At 41.0% G+C, this 23,623-nt stretch overlaps 3 protein-coding genes across 5 annotated transcripts; all 3 read right to left on the bottom strand.

The window, feature by feature from the left end:
• Positions 1-1,968: 1,968 nt before the first annotated feature.
• Positions 1,969-10,195, bottom strand: LOC108426645 (cyclic GMP-AMP synthase). Of its 2 annotated transcripts, none has more exons than XM_017696299.2 (7): positions 10,087-10,195; positions 9,840-9,982; positions 6,520-6,758; positions 4,286-4,511; positions 3,358-3,633; positions 3,158-3,257; positions 1,969-2,833 (listed from the first exon to the last, which is right to left on the bottom strand). In XM_017696299.2, exons 2-7 carry the CDS (start codon positions 9,961-9,963, stop codon positions 2,296-2,298), a joined length of 1,503 nt encoding a protein of 500 aa, XP_017551788.1. In that variant the 5' UTR covers positions 9,964-9,982; positions 10,087-10,195; the 3' UTR covers positions 1,969-2,295. The 2 variants fall into 2 exon arrangements, with proteins under 2 accessions (XP_017551788.1, XP_017551779.1); XM_017696290.2 differs by having other exon boundaries at positions 4,274-4,511; positions 10,087-10,194.
• A 2,658-nt stretch (positions 10,196-12,853) lies between these two features.
• LOC108426655 (elongation factor 1-alpha-like) lies at positions 12,854-17,919 on the bottom strand. Its single transcript, XM_017696312.2, has 8 exons — positions 17,769-17,919; positions 17,076-17,231; positions 15,559-15,738; positions 15,125-15,421; positions 14,547-14,697; positions 14,177-14,433; positions 13,680-13,914; positions 12,854-13,183 (listed from the first exon to the last, which is right to left on the bottom strand). The coding sequence occupies exons 2-8, from the start codon at positions 17,217-17,219 to the stop codon at positions 13,059-13,061; spliced, it is 1,389 nt and encodes a 462-aa protein (XP_017551801.1). The 5' UTR covers positions 17,220-17,231; positions 17,769-17,919; the 3' UTR covers positions 12,854-13,058.
• Positions 17,920-18,103: 184 nt separating this feature from the next.
• Positions 18,104-21,424, bottom strand: LOC108426629 (elongation factor 1-alpha). 2 transcript variants are annotated; one of them, XM_017696270.2, is made up of 8 exons: positions 21,268-21,424; positions 20,464-20,621; positions 19,903-20,082; positions 19,516-19,812; positions 19,285-19,435; positions 18,948-19,204; positions 18,633-18,867; positions 18,104-18,518 (listed from the first exon to the last, which is right to left on the bottom strand). In XM_017696270.2, the coding sequence occupies exons 2-8, from the start codon at positions 20,605-20,607 to the stop codon at positions 18,394-18,396; spliced, it is 1,389 nt and encodes a 462-aa protein (XP_017551759.1). In that variant the 5' UTR covers positions 20,608-20,621; positions 21,268-21,424; the 3' UTR covers positions 18,104-18,393. The 2 variants fall into 2 exon arrangements, with proteins under 2 accessions (XP_017551759.1, XP_017551767.1); XM_017696278.2 differs by having other exon boundaries at positions 20,464-20,624; positions 21,268-21,419.
• Positions 21,425-23,623: the final 2,199 nt, after the last annotated feature.

The following is a 23,623-nucleotide window of genomic DNA, read 5'->3' as shown; positions in this document are numbered from 1 at the left end:
ACCCATCCTCCTCTGGTCAAACTACCTACAAAGGATTATATACTAATATTAATAGCAGTAATATTGGTATTAGGAATAACTAGGAGTCTATGAGAACATCAGTGTAGGGTGGGCAGCCCGTCCAAGGCAGGTGGTGGCAGCTGGGGCATGGGCAGCTGGCAGGTGGTGGCAGCTGGGGCATGGGCAGCTGGCAGGTGGTGGCAGCTGGGGCATGGGCAGCTAAATGATCGATGCAAATGAAAGTCAGTATAATCCATTAGTATAAACCATTAGAGTATAAATTTAATTTTATTGAACAAACCTCCAAATGATAACAGCATTTTTTCAAAAATAAAAAAACTCAAAAGGCACTGTTCCAAATTATTATGGACAACAGTTTCAAAACATTTTATAGGTTGTAAAGAACTGAAAATGGTCATTTGTTTAATTTTTTCAGCATTAAGAGGTTACATTTAAATTTCACAGCATTTGGCTGACGCTCTTATCCAGAGCGACTTACAGTTTGGTCATTTTACACAGGTAGGCGAAGGTGGTGTTAGGAGTCTTGCCCAAGGACCCTTATTGGTATAGTGTAGGGTGTTTTGCCAAGGTGGGTATTGAACCCCAGTCTACAGCGTAGAAGGCAGAAGTGTTACCCACTACACTAACCAACCACTGATAATTTAGGTTACATTTACTGAAATCAAAAGCTATTTCAATCAAAAACATCCTAACAGGCCAAGTTACATGTTAACACAGAACCCCTTCTTTGATATCACCTTCACAATTCTTGCATCCATTGAACTTGAGTTTTTGGAGAGTTTCTGCTTCAATTTCTTTGCAGGATGTCAGAATAGCCTCCCAGAACTGCCGTTTTCTTCTTTTTGTACCATGGAAGAAAGTGGTCAGTCAGAAACTCTATATACTACCCTAAAGGGGCCTACCAGCTCTCTCCCCATGATTCCAGCCCAAAATATGACTCCACCACCTCCTTGCTGACGTCACGGCTTTGTTGGGACATGGTGGCCATCCCCCAACCATCCACTACTTCATCCATCTGGACCATCCAGGGTTGCATGGCACTCATCAGTAAACAAGACTGTTTGAAAATTAATCTTCATGTACGTCTTGGCCCACTGGAACCGTTTTCACTTGTAAGCACTGTTTAGGGGTGGCTGAATAGTAGGTTTATGCACAAGGCACCAGCAGCTTCAAATACCTGTTTGATGCTTTGTAATGGCATTTTAGCAGCTGCTCTCTTAATCCAAAGAATTTGCCTGGCAGAAGCCTTCCTCATTATGCTTTTATCTGCATGAACCCGTCTGTGCTCTACATCAGCCACAAATCTCTTCACAGTATGTTGATCACACTTAAGTTAATGTGAAATATCTAATGTTTTCATACCTTGTCCAAGGCATTGAACTACTTGATGCTTTTCAGCAGCAGAGAGATCCCTTTTTCTCCCCCATATTGCTTGAAACCTATGGCCTGCTTAATAATGTGGAACGTCATTATTAAGTAGTTTTTCCTTTAATTTGGCTCACCTGGCAAACTAATTATCACAGGTGTCTGAGATTGATTTCAGTGATTCAAAGAGTAAAATAAAGAGAATTATGCAGAGAATTATGTCTTCCAACACCTAAAGTGAGGATGGTCACCACTTGTAAGATATTATTAAATTCTTTGGATAATATTCTAACATTTAGCATTCAGAGATGATTAAATGCAGGATAATAGGTGTACCAAGACATTTTAGCCTGAATGAGGAAGATTGCATAGAATTACTACCTTACTAACGTACCTATAAATACCTATTACCTATAAATCTGTGGGATTAGAGCTGGACGATATGGAGGAAAAATACAATATTATAATTCTTAAAGAAGTTTCAAGACAAATGATATGGCACAATATATTTTTAATATGATTTTTGCAATATTGAATATATTCAATATTTCACATTATACTAAATCCAATAAAGCAGGACTACACAACATTAATCTTTGTTATGAACCATGCAGTTTGCAAGCGCTAATAAAATCTACAGTGCCCTGCAAAAGCTTATTGTGGCATATTGTGATGTAATTTATAATTATAAGAATAAATATTCTCATTCTCATTGCCAACCATGAAAAAATGTAAAATACGTCATGCATAGAGTAAAGTAAATAGAAAAGACCAATAAAATGCAAAACAAATATAAAGTGCATTTGCTTAAAAAGAATAATAATAATAATTGAAAGGAAGTGAAAAGCCTAGAAAGTGCTTAAGTACCAAAGGCATGCAAAAAAAGGTGCTGGTTCCAGGTTTGGTGCCCTACTGAACCAGTGCACGAAACACACATCCAATGGCCATAAAAACAATAACACAAGCCAGAGTCATGTATGAGTAGGTAAAAGAGCTCGTCTGAAACGTCATAGTGTCATGGTTTAGGGGGGTAACAGCTTCTGCAGAGATTTCCTCAATCTGCGGTGGAAGGGCAGGAGTGTAGAAAAGGGCTGGAGGAGATCTTTGCACCTGAAGAAGAGGAAGACCAGATTCCCTCTGGTTCCTCAGCACTTCGACCAGAAACAGACGAGAGCGCTTGGAAAAGACAGCTGGAGAGAAGAGATTAAAGTCGGGAACGAAGAAATGGGGAAGTGAGCCAAGTTGTGCAGCATTCTCAAAGTCCCCCAAAAGCTTCATAAAGCAGTCAGACAGCTGTCCAGGGGTCCACAGCGAATCTTCACATCTGACAGAAAGGTGGTGGAAAAAGACAGTTTTCCCATGGTAGGAGCAGAGAGATGAGAGTTTGCCTTGATGAGTCTCCTTTAGGCCCTCAAACAGACACTTGAGAAGCCGCAAACAAAGTTTTCTAAAAGAAGACAGAGACCATAAAGGATATCACAATCAAGGATGCACTGATGCAAAATTTCTAGACACCTTAATGCTAACACTAATACAAATAAACAAGAATTCATTTTTTGCATTTAAAACAAGCATTATTAATATTTAATTTAATGTAGCTATTTTTGTAAACGTTCACACACTTAGCAGATGCTCTTATTTAGAGATAATAACACTTTTTTGTAATAGACACAAAATAATAACCACCTTCATCTGCAAATACTATATCGTCTGTGCATGAAAGCTTAACTGTGATTTTTTTTTAAGTTATGCATCAAGTGTTTATTCTTACCGGCAGCATTCATTTGTTCTACCCTCACAGCACGTCTTCTTGTTGCCGTGGTATTTCATCATTTCTTTTTCAATATGAGAGAATGATATTCTCCAGCTCTCTGTAAAGATAACCCTCACATAGTTACATGAGCAGCCCAAAAGTTAGCATTTTCTGTAATGGCCTAAAAAACCCAGGTCTCAAAATTAGCATATGCCTACCTTTTTCAACGTCACTGAGATTTCGCTGTTTTGGTCTCTTTGGGACGAAATAAACAGGCTGGCTAAGAAATTTCCGCCGAGCGTTTTTCCCAAGCCATTTATCCACAACAGGTCCAGCCCGTGCAGCTTGTGGCCAGCCCTGTGGCACCTCTAGGGCAGGTACAATGTCTACAGACAGTATTTCTTCCCTCTCATTCTCACTCACAAACGCCAGGGTCACAGCTGGCGAATTTAGCCGCCTCTTACACACCACCCAGTGACCTTCACCAGCGGACTCTAAAACATAACCACAAACAGAGGTTTATGAAATTACACGTACAAGTTGGAGTCAAGCTGAGAATGACTGAAGTAAAGAATGACTACAATCTTGGATTTAGGACATAAGAGTACATTTCCTCACTTTTTGAATTAAGAATTTGATGTTGTATATAACCAATAATAAAATTCAGAAATATACTTTATACTCGCCAGTTCATATAGTCGATAAATGAAAACTGCTGGTTTGAATTAATTGTATTATGATGTCATGAAAACTAACAAATTTACATACATCAACCTATTGAGAACAGCTATTACAGCAGTTTAGTTTAGTTATATATATATATGAGTCCCAACTCCTTTTTGAGTGAGGCACAACACAAGGCAGCCAATCACAACTGAGGTCATTTTTACACATATCATCACAGTAACAAAAAACAGTCTGTTTTAATTGTAAGAGATGAAGGGTGGTTGGAAAATGATGATGTAAAAATAGATTATGGCTGTTTATATCTGTCTACTGACTGTCTACATAAAACCACGCAAACTTTATAAGTGGACCTCAGGGTAAACAATAAAATGCAAGAAGAATGTAAGATGGGCCCTATAAAAGGTCATATAATGTGCTTGTAAAAAGCAGTAAGTGATTTTGCTTTACCATGAAGCAAACCTTGGTGGGTGGTGACAAACTTGCGGACCAAAAAGTGCATCTCCTTCATTATTTTAGACGATGAGATGGTGAGTTCATCTTCTAAGAGGAAAGAACGTATCTCAGAACGTGTTCGACGAGTGAGGGAAACTGTATAGAAAAGCCCATTGTAGTCCTTCAGCTCCGTCCACGCAAGGCGTGGGGTTTTAAGTTTCAACATGATATCGAACTCATTTGGTTTATTGATCTGGTAGGGGAAAAAACACATATGGTCAGCTTCCCAGACCTAGATTAAACCTAAGCCTAGTCAATGGTAATTATGACTCCCTGCTATAAGCTTTAATTAATTCATGGGACAATATAGGAGCAATAGAACATGCAGTGTTGTCATCTCTATGAACTGCAATTGAACATTATAGTCTTACAAGACCCTGAGCATAAACTTTATGAGCATTCATTTAATGAGCGTTGACCTCATGAAGTCAATCCTCATTAAATATCTGAGCACTGACATCCAATATGTTTTCAAAGGTGAATATGTCCAAAAGATTGCAGACATACCTATTTATTAATAAATTAATCTACTTAAATGTGCACCCATTTCTGACATAAACATTCATGAACTTGTACAAACTTGGTTCCAAAAAGTTGGGAATGTAGGTAAATTGCAAAAAAAAAGCAGAAAGCAATGATTTATAAATCTAATTTGTGGGGACAAAGATATTTAATGTTCAGATTTATTGTGCTTTGTAAATATACACTCATTCTGAAATTGATGCCTGTATCATGTTCCAAAAAAGTTGGGACAGGAGCATTTAAAACTAGAAATACTATAAAATGTCCAAAAAACATCTTAAACAAGTTATGCAATCATGGATGGGAACAAAAGGAGCCATCCAGGAAAGGCCCAGTCCTTTAGGATCAAGGTCGAGGTTCACCAATTTGCCAAAAATGCATGAGTTAAAAATCCAACAGTTGAATAATGCTTCTCTGTGATGGATGTTGTGTTCTTTGGGCCAAAGAACTGTTACCAGCATAAAGTTCAAGAGACTTTGCCCATTATGGTATTGGCAGGTATTAGTGGGTAATTTGCACATCTGTGAAGTCACAATTAATGCTGAACACATTTTAAAACAATATATACTGCCATGCATATGATGTTTTTTTCAGGGACGACTGTGCTTATTTTAACATGCCAGTGCTAAGCCACATTCTGCACATGCTACAACAGCATGGCTGCATAATCAGAGAGTGAGAGTGCTAGACTGACTGGCCTGACTGTAGTACAGAAGTGTCTCAGAAATATTTGGCACATTGTTACGCTGAAAATACGACAACAAAGGCCCTGTATGGTTGCATAGCTAAAGACTTATATGAGAGACAACAAGGTAATGCAAAATGTGTTTTTGTACCCTATTTAATACTATAGTATAAACTTCATAGAAAAGCATTGTCAGTAGAATGGTCACTCTGGAGTTCTATTCATTGACTAGAAAAGAAGAAAGCCACCTAGCACTGGGCTGTGGAGCAGTGGATCTGTTTTCTCCAAAGTGATGGGAAACCTTTGGGATGAGCTGGGGTTGGCGTTTTAAATCCAGAACCGATAATTCAACATCAGTAGATGATCTCACAAAGGCTGTTGTGGCTGAAAACAATCATTGTAAAGCTCAGTGGCATAGTGTTTGTTACTGCGGCAAAAGGAGGACAAGCTCCCAAGTGACACCGTTGATTTCAGCAGAAATGCTAGATGAGCAGGTGTCTGCAAACTTTTGAACTTTTGTGCTGAATATTAAAGTGGTCACTGAAAAGTGTGAAGACAAGGCAGACTTGCTAGTCTGGTTAATGCAGAGCATGATCAGCACATGCAAAACAGGTTTAAAAAAATGTCCTGACTCTTAAAGGGGTATTCCAAATTTCCAACATTTCTCTATAATTAAGCAGATAAGATGTAACCGAAGTCATCAGAGTGGTTTGCCATTCTAGATAAACTTGCAGAGAATTGTGAATTGTTCCCAGTGCCAGTGATAAGAACCAGGAGTTTGGAGTGGTCAGTGCCTCTACAAGCTTCCTTACAGAACTTTATTGTATGAAATGGTTATAAATATGCCACCTGATGCCTGAGACATTATTTTATAATAGTGCTGAGATATGAATTTGGTCTAAAACATTTTTAAATCATAGACTTGCTCTACCTCTACTGTGTTTTTTGAATGTCACTATAGATTGTGTTGAAGCTGGTCACTGTCGAAGTTTACCTTCACTAATTCATAGTAGCTGCCTGTAGTGAGCACAGACATATCTCTAAAGAAAGGCTGCTCCTTGTTGTCCTTCAGGAACTTCTGTAAATTTGTTACCAGAGTGTTGACCAGCTTCACCGCATGCTGCCGCTCAACCTGCCGCAAGCGTAAGTCTCTGCCCCGCTGCCTAATCAAGCGGTCAAGATCAGGGGAAATGGGTAAAACCTCCACTGCCATACTTTCTGCTCCAGATTCACCTTGAAAGAGAGATAACTGAGTCAAAGCCTCATCAGGAGTGAGGATTTCTGTGAGACTATGAACCAAAATCAACATCATATTTGTCATCAACTTTCTACCTCCATATTAATATTAGTTCTAAGACACTTTTAGTGGCAGATACAACAAGTCTTGCCTTAGTTGCTGCACGATTAATGCACTCAAGCATTGTCTGTAGTACTGCTGCTGCCTTTAATCCTTTATTTGTTATCTGGACTCTGAATACTGCACTTTACATTCTTTTTATTCATGAATGTATGACTGTGTGAAAGAAAGAGTCTGAGTATCTGTCAGTGTGAGAGATGACACAATGCCACCTTTTCTTTTCAGATACTTATATAGACACCTTATTTCTAACACTATTTCTTCCTTAAGAACCACTAAGTTTTAAATGAGTCCTTTTTAACTGAAACATTCCACTTCAAAAGAGCTCTTCAAAGTAGGCTATCATGTTGAATCTACGTAAACGCTCTGCTATAACATAGGAAGAAATACACAGCTGACCACTCGCACTGTGAGAGTGCTATTTCAGGATAGATTGGTTACAGGGTTGGATTAATAGTTTTTTTTCTCTATGATCTCATATTAAGTACTTTCTCCTGATATTCTCCCCACCAGGGGTGGAAATTCGGTCTGACAAACCAGAGGGGCAAGAGTTATCACACTGATTACATTTAAAGCGTAATGTGTGATTATTTAATCACTACAGGAATATTAATGTCATAATATTTAGTGTAAAAATTCATTGTTCTTGTCTAGAATTAAATGCTTTGTGTCACAAAATGTCTGATCTCTTAGTCTGAAAGAACTTTACAGATCAGCAATAAGTGGCTAATGACATGATATTATGGTAAGTTATACTAACCTAAAAATTACAATATAACTTACTAGTTGTTAATAAATAATCAGTTAGTAACTGTAGTGGTGGTTAGTTTTTACTTTTTTTCCTACATTTACAGCGTAATATCTCTTCAATCAACAAATCATTATACTAATGGTTATACTATTGGAGTTATTATGGCAAAAACAATGAGGCATGTCTGCTGAAATTATGTCATATTAATGCTGTAAAACAATCTTTGTTTCTACTTAGTTTCTTACCTACTGTGTCTTTAAATGGTCTGGTGCTGTGCAACTATGTGTACAGACATAGTTACTAGGCTTTACAGTGAAACTAAGCAGCACTGGAGCAGTAAAATGCAAGCTTACTTCTTTCTGTCTTGTTTCTCAGGTGCTGCATCTCTCATCAGGTGAAAAGACCAGTTCTTCAAAAATAATTTAGGTCATTTCACTGAAATTATAACTAAATTACTGAATTCTAATCACCCAAAAGTGGGTGATTAGAATGTAGGCCTACCTACAGACAAATGTTGTTACCCAGTAACAGAAGAGGCAAATATACTGAGATTACACAGAATCAGAGCTGGAAAATGCAGCATGCTCCTTTTGTGTTACCTGTTTACAAAATGCTGTTAATCTATTATAAAACACAGACCTGGCAAACATATTATTAATAACATTTATCTTAATAACATTTATTCTGACAGAATTTCTGACTAGTAACAACCTAAAAATCAGTATTTAATTTACAGGTTATTACAAATGTATCATTTTATTTCCCACTTATTAGTTGTCATCAAGTCATCAAAAAAATTGCAAATATTTTACTAGTAAGAAATATGACAATAGTTAACTAGATTAAAATCTGTTTTTGCAAAAGCCAACAAATAATCATAATCATAGTCCAGTAGAGAACTATTGAAAACAACAATTCAATTTAGGCAGAGCAGCGTTTCTTTCTTAATATCATTGCTGACTATAACCAAACAAAACAACACTTGAGTCTTTTTTAGGGTTGAATTAAAGATTTAAAATGTATGCGAATAAATATCAGCTATATAATAATTGTTATCTGACAGCTCTTTTGCAACTGGGCTACAGTTTTCAAAAAGGTGGTTCTTCAAAGGTTCTTTAGTAAGGACAATGGTCCTATAGAGAGCCATAACCACTTAAAGAACCATGTGCATGCTTAAACGGTTCTTTGCATGGTGAATTGTTCTTCAGATTGATGGAAAATGTCTTGTATATGGTTCTATATAGAACATTTTTGAAGAGGGTTCTATATAGCACCAAAAAATGACCTTCTATATTCATATGCTTGACATCATAAGAATAGCAGAACCCGTTTTGGTGCTATACATCGCCACTGCCTTATTTGTAAATAGAATTATTGTTACAAACACCTCTTTACTGGACTAGGAATATCTGTTAACTTATGCAACAGTTAAAAACAACAGGTTTTAATAATACTTCTTATTTCTGGATAATTATTATCATATTTCTTATAAGTGAAGTATTCTGATAGCCCTTTAATTTGCAAGTAATAATTGGGTAATAACATGGTAAAATTTAACTGACCTATAAATTACAAGTTCAACTAAATAAGAATAACACGTTTTAATAAAATGGTCAAACCTTTTCTGCTGGTTTTCTATTTGCTAATACATAATAAGTTAAGATAACTGTTGTATAAAGATTAGTGTGGTGATGTAAGGTGTATGCACTTTTTTCGACAACCATCCCGCGACCCCCCGAAACAATTTGCGTAATTTTAAAAGGCACAGTCCTGGCGTACCCACACCCTGCAAATTTCCTTTGTGTCATCTAACATAATTCAACTTAAAAGGTCTGGGTCAGGCATGAGAAGTAGGGAAAACGCAAACACGCGCAGAACGTGGAGTCACCAGGACTTTAACTGGGATAAACTGAGATGTGCCATCTCTAGTCAGCGCATGTGTTGAGCAGAGCTCATGAATGAATGTCTATGTGACTGTATAAATGGAGCTGCCGTGTTACCGCCGCTCTGTCTTGCATGGACAGTAAAGCTGATTCTGACTTTAACCCTGAACTGTCTCACTCTTAGCACCTCATAAACAAAACAACGTCTCATTAAGTGCGACAGCTCTTCACAAAAAAAGTCTCTCTTCAAAAAAAAAAACAAAAAAAGGTGCTATGACCACAGGTCATCAGTGATAAAGATCAAAGATGCACCACCGGCTCACCTTTATTCCATGCTTGCTTCTTCCTCTGAGGCAGGTTCTTGTCAGCGTTTTCTTGTTGTGCAGGTGAGTCTGGAGCGTCACCACCAGCAGCCTTTAATTTCTTCACAGGTGAAATTCTCTTCATCCTGAAGTTTCAGTTAAAGCTGAAAAACGTCCAGATGTAATTCAGAAATGCACTTTAGAAAATGAAGTGAAACCGCTGGTTTCACACATTACATTCAATAATACCAACCGTGAACGTCCTCACCTCAGACGAGCGTCTCGGTGAAGCGCGGTGCTCTCTCAGTGCAGACCTGAACACGCTTCGGCTCTCAGCTGGAACACTGGCTCCACCCTGCTATGAGAAGACTTTACACTTTCATTACATAGAAAATGAAGCTGCCCAGGCAGGAACACCGGAACTGCTGACGTCTTCAGGGATCACACACATGCACCCTGCTGACAAGTTTGCTCGTTGCGCAATCGGTGAAGTTTCACTTCTCATTTAGCTTAAATGCTACTTGCAAACGGCAATTTTTATTGATTTTATTTTTTCTCACTAAAAGCACTGGAACCAGGCAGAAGGTGCACATTTGTATCTGAACGTTGCCATTGATGGTTCACTGAGAAGGAGCCACTGTAATGTAAAGAGGTTAGTGTGTTTACATGAAAGATGTGAAATATACATCATTCCCCTAATCATACATCATATATTTCACTAACAATGTGTTTCACCTCTTGTCTTCTGTGTAGTAGGACATAGCCAGAGGGCTGGATCATTAAACCAGTCCTAATCCAGGTATAAAAGGAGCTTCCTGGCAGGAACCATGTTTCCAGACATTGTTAGATTTTGTTCTTTGCGTAAGCTGTCCGCTTCAAAGCACTTTCAGGTAGAGAGTGAGTAATATATTCCATGTTCAACTGTTCATTTAACTGGGTGGATCAGTACAAGATAAGAATTCAACTGTTTCCAAGAAGTCTCCTATGAAGCCTATTACAGTGGGGCAAAAAAGTATTTAGTCAGCCACTGATTGTGGAAGTTGTCCTACTTAGAAAGATGAGAGAGGTCTGTAATTTTCATCATAGGTACACTTCAACTATGAGAGACAAAATGAGAAAAAAGAATCCAGGAAATCACATTGTAGGATTTTAAAAGAATTTATTTGTAAATTATGGTGGAAAATAAGTATTTGGTCAATAACAAAAGTTCAACTCAATACTTTGCAACATAACCTTTGTTGGCAATGACAGAAGTCAAATATTTCCTGTAAGTCTTCACCAGGTTTGCACACACTGTCGCTCGTATTTTGGCCCATTCCTCCTGCAGATCTCCTCTAGAGCAGTGATGTTTTGGGGCTTTCACTGGGCAACACAGACTTTCAACTCCCTCCACAAATTTTCTATGGGGTTGAGGTCTGGAGACTGGCTAGGCCACTCCAGGACCTTGAAATCCTTTTTTACGGAGCCACTCCTTCTTTGCCCGAGCGGTGTGTTTGGGGTCATTGTCATGCTGGAAGACCCAGCCACGTTCCATCTTCAATGTTCTCACTGATGGAAGGAGGTTTTGGCTTAAAATCTCATGATACATGGCCCCGTTCATTCTTCCCTTAACACGGATCAGTCGTCCTTTCCCTTTTGCAGAAAAACAGTCCCAAAGCATGATGTTTCCACCCCCATGCTTCACAGTAGGTATGATGTTCTTGGGATGCAACTCAGCATTCTTCTACCTCCAAACACGACGAGTTGAGGTGTTACCAAAAATTTTGGTTTCATCTGACTACATGATATTCTCCCAATCCTCTTCTGGATCATCCATATGCTCTCTGGCAAACTTCAGAGAGGCCTGGACACATACTGGCTTAAGCAGGGGGACATGCCTGGCACTGCAGGATCTGAGTCCCTGGCGGCATAGTGTGTGACTGATGGTAGCCTTTGTTACTTTGGTCCTTTGAAGGTCATTCATCAGGTCCCTCCATGTAGTTCTGGGATTTTTGCTCACCGTTCTCATGATCATTTTGACCCCATGGGATGAGATCTTGCATGGGGCCCCAGATCGAGGGAGATTATCAATGGTCTTGTATGTCTTCCATTTTCTTACAATTGCTCCCACAGTTGATTTATTCACACCAATCGGCTTGCCTATTGTAGATTCACTCTTCCCAGCCTGGTGCAGGTCTACAATTTTCTTCCTGGTGTTCTTCGACAGCTCTTTGGTCTTGGCCATGGTTAAGTTTGGAGTCTGACTGTTTGAGGCTGTGGACAAGTGTCTTTTATCCACAGATAATGAGGTAAAACAGGTGCCATTAATACAGGTAACGAGTGGAGGACAGAGGAGCTTCTTAAAGAAGAAGTTACAGGTCTGTGAGAGCCAGAAATCTTGCTTGTTTGTGGGTGACCAAATAATTATTTTCCACCATAATTTACAAATAAATTCTTTTAAAATCCTACAATGTGATTTCCTGTCTTTTTTTTCTCATTCTGTCTCTCATAGTTGAAGTGTACCTATGATGAAAATTACAGACCTCTCTCGTCTTTCTAAGTAGGAGAACTTGCAAAATCAGTGGCTGACTAAATACTTTTTTGCCCCACTGTATGTTTAGGATTAAGTCACACAGAAATATGGTCATGAACTTGCCTCTATATTCAGAAAAGGCTCTTACATTCACTTCCAGATAAAACTCTAGGGCTTTGGGAATCACTCTCATTTGCACTTTCAGGGAAAACTAAAGTTTTTCTTTTGTAATCTTTTTTCTCTGTACCAATTATACGTTTTCATAGGAGTTCAAAAACCCTACAGAAGAACTCTTACACCTGCAACATTATAGACTCCAATCTCTCCATATCCCCAATCTCTGCATATCTCTGGACACCTTTAGTCACAAGTCATCACAAAATTTGCTTTTATATAAAAAACTCATCATTTCTTAAAAGCTAATGTTTAAAATGTGTTTACTTCAGGACAGTCAAGACATACTTACAGATGCAATGAAACACAATCAGCTTTGCTCTGATATTAGCAGAAAGACTAATTCCAGTCATTTTTAGTTAGTGATCATTTTTTATTTTCACAATCATTTTTCCCAAGGTGCTTAGAAAAAGACAATTTCCTCCTTTCCTGCGAAAGCTTTTGCGATGGGTTTTTATCAGCATCAACCAGTCCTTAAGAAGTAAGTTCAGGCTCTGAGACATTGCAGAATAGGATGCTGTGAGCATGCCTTGTTGAGTGGCTGATGGGGGAGTTCATTTGGCTTTGGCGGCCTTCTGAGCAGACTTGGTTACCTTGCCAGAGGTGGCAGCTTTCTTGTCAACAGCCTTGATTACACCCACAGCAACTGTCTGCCTCATGTCACGCACGGCAAAACGACCTGAAACAGCAAAATGGTCAGTAGCCCCTTGAAGTCTAGGATTATTAAACAGCTACTAATATTATAACTTAATATTCAGTAACTAGAAGGGATTCAATAACTACAACACAATGAAGATGTTAGGCACAATCGTATGCAAAAGTTTCAATACCTCCAGGTCAAATTATATTTTCATTAATTTTGTAACTAAAAATAAATTAGCACATTCTCTATAAGGAAGAAACGTATATACGGAATATTCTTGTCAATTTGAAATAAAACATCTCATAACTGACAAAATTAGTTTTTCCCTATATGTGAAGAGGACGTGTTATTTTCAATTAGAAAATCAACAACATATGCAATTTGACCAGGTGCATCCAAAGCCATGCACAAGACTGTATGTAGAGAGGAAGGAACGCTTGCTCACATTTTGGTCTTTATGGGTCTTTTTATGGGTGTAAGAACAGATAATAGTCCGTTTCTACCGCAGACCAACTCAAACTAGCATACTCACCCAGAGGTGGGTACTGTGAGAAGCTCTCCACACACATGGGCTTCCCAGGGACCATGAGGATGATGGCGGCATCTCCAGACTTAAGGCTCTTGGGGTTGTCCTCAAGCTTCTTGCCAGAACGACGGTCAATCTTCTCCTTGAGCTCAGCAAACTTGCATGCAATGTGAGCAGTGTGGCAGTCCAGCACAGGAGCATAGCCCTGAGAGATCTGACCAGGGTGGTTCAGGATGATGACCTGTAAAAGGAAAAGGAAAATAAAAATATAACATGCACTGAAATCCCAACAGAATTAGATTTGTGCCTTATGGTGTGAACAGCATTTACCAGACAATATTATGATCTAAATTATGATTTAGAAATATATTTTTGTAACCTCCCTTCATGTGTTCCTCTTTTCTTTTAGCTTTCCTTTTTTTTCTAGTCATGCATGTGTTGACTGAATGTCATCAGGCACACTGAAACGTTTATCAATAAACATTTGATCTCACAAAAATTACCTGAGCAGTGAAGTTACCAGCCTCCATTGGTGGGTCGTTCTTGCTGTCTCCGGCCACGTTACCACGACGGACTTCCTTTACCGACACGTTTTTCACATTGAAGCCAACATTATCACCAGGCAGAGCCTCAGCGAGAGACTCGTGGTGCATCTCCACGGACTTGACCTCAGTGGTCACGTTGACGGGGGCAAAGGTCACAACCATGCCAGGCTTGAGGACACCAGTCTCCACACGGCCCACGGGGACAGTTCCGATACCTGAAGAGATGTACATGAAAACAAATTTCGATGGTTGTCTTCAGCGCTAAATAGTTCCAGAGTAATGGGTCAACTAGAGACATATAAGGCAGCCTAATGAAGGATTTTTTAACCTCCAATCTTGTAGACATCCTGCAGGGGGAGACGTAGGGGCTTGTCTGTGGGACGGGAAGGGGGCAGGATGGAGTCCAGGGCTTCCAAGAGAGTGGTACCACTGCAACCACCCTCTTTACGCTCAACCTTCCATCCCTTGAACCAACTCATCTACAAAAGGCAGACCATAGTGTTTTAATAGAAATGTTACTGTATTCAAGTCATTTTTGCACATTTCTGTTCACTGTAATAGAATTAAAAGCAGTGACAATATCCTTAATTCTTTATCATTTTTGAGCTCAATTTAACCTTCACTATATTCATGTGATGCCTGTTTTACTGCTATCTATAGATTAAGAGGTGATGAACCAAAATATAGTTTAACCCTAAAAAACATATGGATTAGGCTTTCAATCCCCAAACTACATCTTCAATTCTTCATGCTTGAAACTATATATTAGGTTGAAAGTATTAATAAAATCATTAACGGTAGGTTCTGAATTATAAGTCTTAAGATTAATAGCTGTGTATTAAGCCTGTAGTTTAAGTGGTTAAATTAAGCCCTGTAACCTTTGTAAACTAGAAAAAATGATGTTACATTTGTGCTGGGCTCCAGCATGTTGTCTCCGTGCCATCCAGAAATTGGGACAAAAGCAACAGTGGCAGGGTTGTAGCCAATCTTCTTGATGTAAGCGCTGACTTCCTTGGTGATCTCCTCAAAACGTTTCTGGCTGTAAGGGGGCTCGGTGGAATCCATCTTGTTGACTCCAACGATAAGCTGCTTCACTCCCAGGGTGAAAGCCAGGAGGGCGTGCTCACGGGTCTGTCCATTCTTGGAGATACCAGCCTCAAACTCACCAACACCAGCAGCAACAATCAGCACAGCACAGTCAGCCTGAATGAAAAGAAAGAGAAAAAAAAATGTATAATAAGGGTTTGCAGGTAGGTTCCCCTGCTAACGAACCAAAATCAGGCGTGTGAAACTGGGAAACTGTAGGACCTGCAGAAAATTAACCTGCAAAATTAACCAACCTGTGAGGTACCAGTGATCATGTTCTTGATGAAGTCTCTGTGTCCAGGGGCATCAATGATGGTGATGTAGTACTTGCTGGTCTCAAATTTCCAGAGAGAGATGTCAATAGTGATACCACGCTCACGCTCAGCCTTCAGTTTGTCCAGCACCCAGGCATACTTGAATGAGCCCTTGCCCATCTTGTTGTAGAGAAACATGTTTGCATTCAGTAAATTAATTATCCAAATATCTAATATACTGCAAGTTTGGCATCCTATGTTAGAAATTAGATTGGCTTTTGACGATCATAACAGTCAGATATGTATGTGCATATATATAACTTTTTTTTAAATAAACCAGGTTAAATCAGTCAAAGCACCAGTACAATGTGTGCAATGTGTGTAATGCACATAATCTCTGTATATCCTGTATATCCAGTACTATAATTCTTCTGAATGAGAACCTTATTCACTTTACTCTATTTACCTATTCAGTGCAAATATCCAGTTCTAGCTCATTAGCTACACACGTTTTTATAAAAAATGTTATATTAGATGCTCAATTCTTTTAACTGCACATGCTGTTTATTCGTACTTTAGTGATTGATTGTAACCAGACTTATTGCAAACCTTTGTATTACTTAGTTTGTGTACTGTGTATTTTTTACATTTTTGTAGTATATGTTTTTTCTATATTTATTTTATTGTATTTCATGCACCAAAATATATTCCATCTGGTACTTGGCAAATAAAGATTCAGATTCTGACTGATGTAGTATGTACTGTACTGTTTACTCCTCAGTTCATACTGTCCATATATACAGAAACTAAGCTGCAAAAATGTCCCAGTTTGAATGGTTTTTGTGATATGACAAAAATTAATCATATATCTGCCTATTAAGATTTAGCAATTTAGATCCACCCACTTCTGTTTAAGTTACTTGGAGCATTTCAGCCTAGACTACTTTTGTAAAAGAAGCACAACCCAAACTAACCAATCAGGGGTATTTCACAAAGCAAGATTTCTCAGTTAGGCTGACAGCTTAGGCCAAAAAGTCCATCCAATAGGAGAAGGGCTAAGGATCATTCTTACTGGACAATCCTCATATTTTGGCTTCAGTTATTCAGTTATTCCTGTGAAATCCTGCTTTGTGAACTACCCCCAGAACACAGCTAAATCACACATGACAGCCTCGAAGGAACAGTAACAAAGCCCGTTCAATTATAAGGGACAAAGAGAGGCTGAGTAAAAATGGATGAAATACATTTGGTATGTAAATGCACGTCATATGTAAACCTCAAGAGGAAAATACAAAAAGATTGAGGTTATGGGGTTTTGAGACACAAAATAATACTGGACGTTATTTGGCTCTCAAATTTCGCAATACGTAGAACTGACCAGCAGGTGTCGCTAAAGCGTCAGTGTATTTTTTCAGATAGGGCGCAAAGCAGACGCGCCCAGTCAAACGCCAGCGGCGTGCCTGTCGCATGCATTCAGGGTTTATTATTAGCAGCACGGGGAGTGAGGGTAGGCATACCTCAGCTGCCTCTTTCTCAAACTTCTCAATGGTTCTCTTGTCGATGCCTCCGCATTTGTAGATCAGATGGCCGGTAGTGGTGGACTTGCCGGAGTCGACATGACCAATAACCACGATGTTGATGTGTGTTTTTTCCTTACCCATAGCGGCGTTTTACTGTGGAGAAAACATGAGTCACAGAAATTAAACGCGTTCTTCAGCTGATGAGGTTGATATCTGGTGCCAGCATGACTAATAGCGGAGCGCTCAATGAGCACAGTGCCCAAGTCGAGCCAGAAAGTTCTGTGTGAAAGTACGAGCTAAGTGTGGGCCATGAGTCAGACAGCCCCCCCCCGCCCCGCAGCGCGGCTCTCCCTCCACAGCCTCCATGTTAAGGCACTGGAGCCGCTCACCAGCCATGTTGTTTCAGTAACTGCCAGTCACTTCACGGTTCATTACGGAGCCTGAATGACGAGAGGGCGGTAGGTGGTCAACTTAAAGCATGTCGATGGGATTAAGGGGTGGGGGGGGGCCTAAATGAAGCAGCTAGTCCGCTTTAGCACTAACGCCCAGTATACAGCAGCGCCGTCCGAGAAACCTGGAGACTGCCCTCGGTCAACACCCCCTGGGTTGGAGCCTGTGTCCCCCTCACCGCAGAAATTACAGCTACGCTCATGACCGTCATTAAGGGTAGGCCTGCTCCCCACTACTTACCGAATCAGCAGGCACTGCTCGAAGACCCCCCAGGGTAGCCGGAGAAAAAGGAACGAGTCACACCGACCGTCCATATTTATACCGGCTCGGTTAAAAGGAGGGGGGCAGGAGAGCCCAGATAGTGAAACCAATACCATCAAGAGAGGGGACCATTGGTGGCAAGTAGAGACAGTTGGCTTCGTGATTGGATTAACCCCCCCCCCCCCATCACAATTTGTCAGAAGACCCAACAGCCAATAGCAGAGACGCTTCTTTAAACAGCTGCATTAAAGTCACAGCCAGTTCACACTCAGTTTCATCCCCCCACCCCATGTTCCTATACAGACGAGACAGGATTTATGATTTTCAATACCTTTATTAGTTACTCAGCAGCTTCCTTCCAATTTAAATGTGGCAACAGGTGCAAGTTCTAAACCATTCAACACAAATTAATAACTGAAATAGGCACTGTCAATCAATGAAGCCACAACAGTTATCCATACTGGATTCCTTTCCTGCGAAAATTTTTCCGATGGGTTTTAATCAGCATTAGCCAGTCCTTGAGTAGAGTGCCCAGGTTTAGAAAAATTCCAGGAGGTAGGGCAGAACACCCCACAACCTTTGGAACAGCTGGAATGAGGAAGATTCACTTGGTCTTGGCAGCCTTCTGTGCAGACTTTGTGACCTTGCCGGCACCAGCAGCCTTCTTGTCAACACTCTTGATGACTCCGACAGCAACGGTCTGCCTCATGTCACGCACAGCAAAACGACCTGGAATTAGAAGGGACAAGACATTAGCAATGCCAGGCAGCTCTAGAAAAAAAAAAAAAAAAGCCAAAGACACCACACCCTTAAACTTGTTGGCAAGTACACAAGGACGCTTACCAAGAGGAGGATAGGTTGAGAAGCTCTCCACACACATGGGCTTGCCAGGGATCATTTCAACAATGGCGGCGTCTCCAGACTTAAGGCTCTTGGGGTTGTCCTCAAGCTTCTTGCCAGAACGACGGTCAATCTTCTCCTTGAGCTCAGCAAACTTGCATGCAATGTGAGCAGTGTGGCAGTCCAGCACAGGAGCATAGCCCTGAGAGATCTGACCAGGGTGGTTCAGGATGATGACCTGCAAGAGAACAAAGTCAAGTTTCCATTTCCATACTTCAGAGAACATAAAAACAAGTTGGGGGTTGAGGGAAGACCAACCTGAGCAGTGAAGCTGCCAGCCTCCATTGGTGGGTCATTCTTGCTGTCTCCAGCCACGTTTCCACGGCGGATATCTTTGACAGACACGTTCTTTACATTGAAACCAACGTTGTCACCAGGTGTAGCCTCAGGGAGGGACTCGTGGTGCATCTCGACGGACTTGACCTCAGTGGTCACGTTGACAGGGGCAAAGGTCACAACCATGCCAGGCTTGAGGACACCAGTCTCCACACGGCCCACGGGGACAGTTCCGATACCTGGAGAAATTATGCAATAGTTAGAATGAAGACAGCAAGCAGGGGGCATGAATGTACCAGGAGTGTTGAGCAATACAAACCTCCAATTTTGTAGACATCCTGCAGGGGCAGACGGAGGGGCTTGTCAGTGGGGCGACTGGGGGGCAGGATGGCATCCAGGGCTTCCAGAAGAGTAGTACCGCTAGCATTACCCTCCTTACGCTCAATCTTCCATCCCTTGAACCAGCCCATCTACATGTGATAGATACAAGTTAGCCAAATGACTCCCACATGAGGCAAAATGACAAAGTAAAATATGCAACTAAACTCACGTTAGAGCTGGGCTCCAGCATGTTGTCTCCATGCCATCCAGAAATTGGGACAAAAGCAACAGTGGCAGGGTTGTAGCCAATCTTCTTGATGTAAGCGCTGACTTCCTTGGTGATCTCCTCGAAACGAGCCTGGCTGTAAGGGGGCTCGGTGGAATCCATCTTGTTGACTCCAACGATAAGCTGCTTCACTCCCAGGGTGAAAGCCAGGAGGGCGTGCTCACGGGTCTGTCCATTCTTGGAGATACCAGCCTCAAACTCACCAACACCACCAGCAACAATCAGCACAGCGCAGTCAGCCTAAAGTACAAAAAAAAGGGGGAAGGTTACAAAAACCACTAGTCACACTGAGGGGCACATCAAGACGAGCAATCAGACTTGGGCACATACCTGTGAGGTACCAGTGATCATGTTCTTGATGAAGTCTCTGTGTCCAGGGGCATCAATGATGGTGATGTAGTACTTGCTGGTCTCAAACTTCCACAGGGCAATGTCAATGGTGATACCACGCTCACGCTCAGCCTTCAGTTTGTCCAGCACCCAGGCATACTTGAAGGAGCCCTTGCCCATCTGAAAACAGGAAAGTGAGCGATTAGAGGCACAAAGGCAAAATTAACCTTCACGCTGCATAGCAGAACCTCAGGGTGACCAGTTTAGAAATGATTGAAGTTGTACATGTTGAATATTCATTAAATTAATCTAAAGCTATAACGGTCGATTCATCTCTAGCAGTAAGGGCCATTTGTAGATCTACGGGTCCACACAGGCGGCCCTGGGAGCCATTACAGAGCGCGGGCTAAGGGAGTCTGCGCAGGCCCCGCCCCGCGCGCTCCCACGCCCAGCCGGCTCGGCCCGCAAACGCGTGCTCCGGTCGCCATCTTGGCTCAAGTGAGTCAGTAGTAAGTTGCGTATTTAGGGAGCAATTTTTAAAAAGTTACCCAAAGCGCTCACCTCAGCGGCTTCCTTCTCGAACTTCTCGATGGTTCTCTTGTCGATACCACCGCATTTGTAGATCAGATGGCCGGTGGTGGTGGACTTGCCGGAGTCGACGTGGCCGATAACCACGATGTTAATGTGGGTCTTTTCCTTTCCCATGATTGCTTACGTTTCTGCTTCAAACACAAAAATTAAACTGTTAACATCATTCAAGTACCAGGCCATTTGACAGAACGCCCTCTTCTACACTGAACCGCTCTTAATGCGCCTCCACTAAGGGCTCGAACCCGTTACCGGCGAGGCCTAGACTACAGGCCGGCCACCAGCCCAGAAGCGACACGTGTTTTAAGGCCACGTAAGATTAAGTTACATCAAAATGCCAAAGTGTCAAACTAATCCACCCGAAACTCGGACATCTGCTCGTAAAGGCATGTGCAGCAGTTGTCGGGAGGATGAAGCCGTGGCAGGCTTTAGTCAGGCCCGGAGCCACTGCAGACTCAACGCCTTTGTTCTTTTCCCGGTTCCCATGTCTCGGTCAGAGAGGGGAACATTTCAAGGAAAAAGAGGAAAACGGCAAGACTTCAAAACCTGCCACCCTTCCCATGTCACATTTACCAGCGCAGCCAAACGAAAAAAGGAGGAGATGCACTTTTGGCAAATTGAGAACACATGGCAGCAACTAATACCGAACCGAGTCGGCGTAAGCGAAAAAATACAATATAATAAAAAAATTTAAAATATCAATAAACCGGGTTACATCTTACACGAATAGCTTAATAGAAGGCCGAAGGAAAGACAAACATAAGTAAGGCCACTCACCAGGTTTCAGCGATTACTCCGCAGCAGCTGCTCCCCTTTGCCAGGTAACAGAAAGAGGAAGAAAAATGCCTTGGTTGCGGAATTTATACACGGGGAGGCGGCCCGGCTGGGCTTCAACCCCCCGCTTCCTCTCCCCCTCCCTCAGCCAGCCGCAAATCACACTCAATTCACAGCAAAATCCCCGCCTCGTCACCCCGACGTCATCGCTTTGTTTCATGGAGTCTGTGGAAGTTCAAAATATAAAAAACTTCAGTTATTTGGGGAATTTAAACCGGTTGTGACTGAGCTCGCATCCTTCGCCGTTCAGTCGGCTCAGTGTCCAGCGTTCATCGGCTGGACTGAGCATCGCTGGTTCTCAGGCAACGTGAAACTCTATGGGCAACTGCCGGTTTTCCACTTTTATCTGACAGGTTTAGTCGGAGGACCAGAAATCTAGACCTGTTTGTGAAATCCTTCATCACATGAGCGTTAATAGTAGTGGAAGTCTAAAAGCTCCTACGCCAACCTCGTGCAGGCTTTAATGCTGGAGTATTCTTGGCTGTGGTGGAAGCTACTGGTCTGTTATACATCTTTATGGGATCTAATACAGGCAGCCTTTGAGCTTATGCAGACTATGTTATCTAGTACATTTCAAAATCAGATAAAACGGCAGTGACATTGTCAGAAATGATTATGAATCGTGACGTTTAGTTCGTGGAAAGACTTAAAGGGGAATTACACCGTTTTTCTGGAAAGTTTAATCGTCGAGATGTAAATAAGTGCATTCAGAGTGGTTTGACATGAAATGGTGTGGTGATAGGAATTATGGATTGTTTTATATGCTATGCACACGACCAGTAAACCTACGGGATTCTGAGGTTTTATAGCTATACCGTGTGGATAATGATGGTAAAATAGAAACAGAACGGTATCTGGTACACTTAGATACACTTGAATTTTAAAATAAGTTTGATGTGAAATGATGCACTGTAGAGAAACTAGGATCCAGGATTCACAACGTCTGTCTGTATTCTGTTTTTTTTTTATATGCAATGTTGGTCATGATAAAATTGTGGTAAATATAAAGTTTTCCTTGGATATTATTTTGCCTTCCAACAGCATGCCTGTATGTCTCTGCAATTAAGGTATTTAAAAATATGCTTTGGGCCAAAACATTATCTCAGAGCTATCACCAATGAGTCAGGAAACCCCTGGCAATATATTCCTAATCACTGTGTGTAATAGCTTATTCAAAGCCTTTAAATAAACTTTTTAAAGGCATTAAACACTTCAGACATCACGTTCCTATTACTACCACTGTGACTTGGTAAGTTTATCTAGACTGGCTTTTTACATCAAGTCACTTTTTTTTTTAAACCTAGCAAACCTAGTTACGAGGAGATTTTGAAAATGAGCAGTTTGAAAGCATTTAAAGTGTGTAATGTGTCTCTTTAAACTCTTAATTAAATAACAAATAATTGCAGAAACAATGTTAAATTAATTTATGTAATTTATCTGTAAAAGCACACCAAAGCAGTTTGGAGGTCAGCTTCTAGAGAACAAAGAATTACAGTCAGTCAATGGACTGGGCTGGTTCTTTGTGCTGAGACTGCTCGCAGACGTTTTGATCCTCGCACATTGTATTTAAAAAGAGAAAAGTATTTATGTTACAACACTTAGCTGATAGCAGGTGATGCAACACCATTGTCTTCTGCAGATCCCCACCCAATGGTTTGCCTATTCACATTCAGATGTAATCAGCAGACAGGGCACTGGGGCGGTTGAACTTGATCAGAGAATTGAATCATGAGTGAGTGAACTAATGCCTGATTTCATGGTATGCTCAGAGTCTCAAATGCATTTGGATTTTTAGTAGTAGGCTACAATGTTTTAGTGGTCCCAGGTCTAGGCCCTAGTGGTCTCCATCCCTGATATAAGAGCCTATTTCAAGCAGCTGGCATCCCTCTGAACCTCCTCTCAACTCCGTTTTCCTCTCCCAATTCAGGTAACAGATGCTTGGCCAGCACCTGCTACTTTCAGTCAGCGCAGTAGTGTGTAGCGCCTCATATGCACATGCATTCGCGTACACTGTAGACACGGACACAGTGAAAGCAGTAGTCTACATGAACTCAATGAACAAAGAGGATAGAAAGGATATTGTAGCTGCCAGAAAATGACAGATAATTGACAAATAATTCACTGATATTTAATCAAAAACAAATCTTCAGACTGCGTAAGTGTTTGTTGATACTTTTTTCAGGAATTTGTTTGCCTGAAAAGTGCATTGACGAGTAAATCACAGGTTTATAACTTTGATTTCATTTTGAATCCTAGATGTTTTCTACAAGTACAGGGTACAGTTATATGCCACTGGATG

This window comes from Pygocentrus nattereri, chromosome 27, assembly GCF_015220715.1.
Source record: "Pygocentrus nattereri isolate fPygNat1 chromosome 27, fPygNat1.pri, whole genome shotgun sequence".
NCBI lineage: Eukaryota > Metazoa > Chordata > Actinopteri > Characiformes > Serrasalmidae > Pygocentrus > Pygocentrus nattereri.
This window is presented reverse-complemented; position numbering and strand designations above follow the sequence as displayed.

Excerpts from the sequence above, each read along its gene's own strand:
- LOC108426645 (XM_017696290.2), bottom strand. The coding sequence starts at position 9,963 with ATGAAGAGAATTTCACCTGTGAAGAAATTAAAGGCTGCTGGTGGTGAC. Across the intron at positions 6,759-9,839 it reads GAAGCAAGCATGGAATAAAG|GTGAATCTGGAGCAGAAAGT; the intron begins GTGAGCCGGTGG and ends CTCTCTTTCAAG. Across the intron at positions 3,258-3,357 it reads TCTCAGTGACGTTGAAAAAG|AGAGCTGGAGAATATCATTC; the intron begins GTAGGCATATGC and ends TTATCTTTACAG.
- LOC108426655 (XM_017696312.2), bottom strand. The coding sequence starts at position 17,219 with ATGGGTAAGGAAAAAACACACATCAACATCGTGGTTATTGGTCATGTC. Across the intron at positions 14,434-14,546 it reads GGATGTCTACAAGATTGGAG|GTATCGGAACTGTCCCCGTG; the intron begins GTTAAAAAATCC and ends ACATCTCTTCAG. Across the intron at positions 13,184-13,679 it reads CTCACAGTACCCACCTCTGG|GTCGTTTTGCCGTGCGTGAC; the intron begins GTGAGTATGCTA and ends TTGCTGTTTCAG.
- LOC108426629 (XM_017696270.2), bottom strand. The coding sequence starts at position 20,607 with ATGGGAAAGGAAAAGACCCACATTAACATCGTGGTTATCGGCCACGTC. Across the intron at positions 19,436-19,515 it reads TGCTGGAGCCCAGCTCTAAC|ATGGGCTGGTTCAAGGGATG; the intron begins GTGAGTTTAGTT and ends TATCACATGTAG. Across the intron at positions 19,205-19,284 it reads GGATGTCTACAAAATTGGAG|GTATCGGAACTGTCCCCGTG; the intron begins GTTTGTATTGCT and ends TAATTTCTCCAG.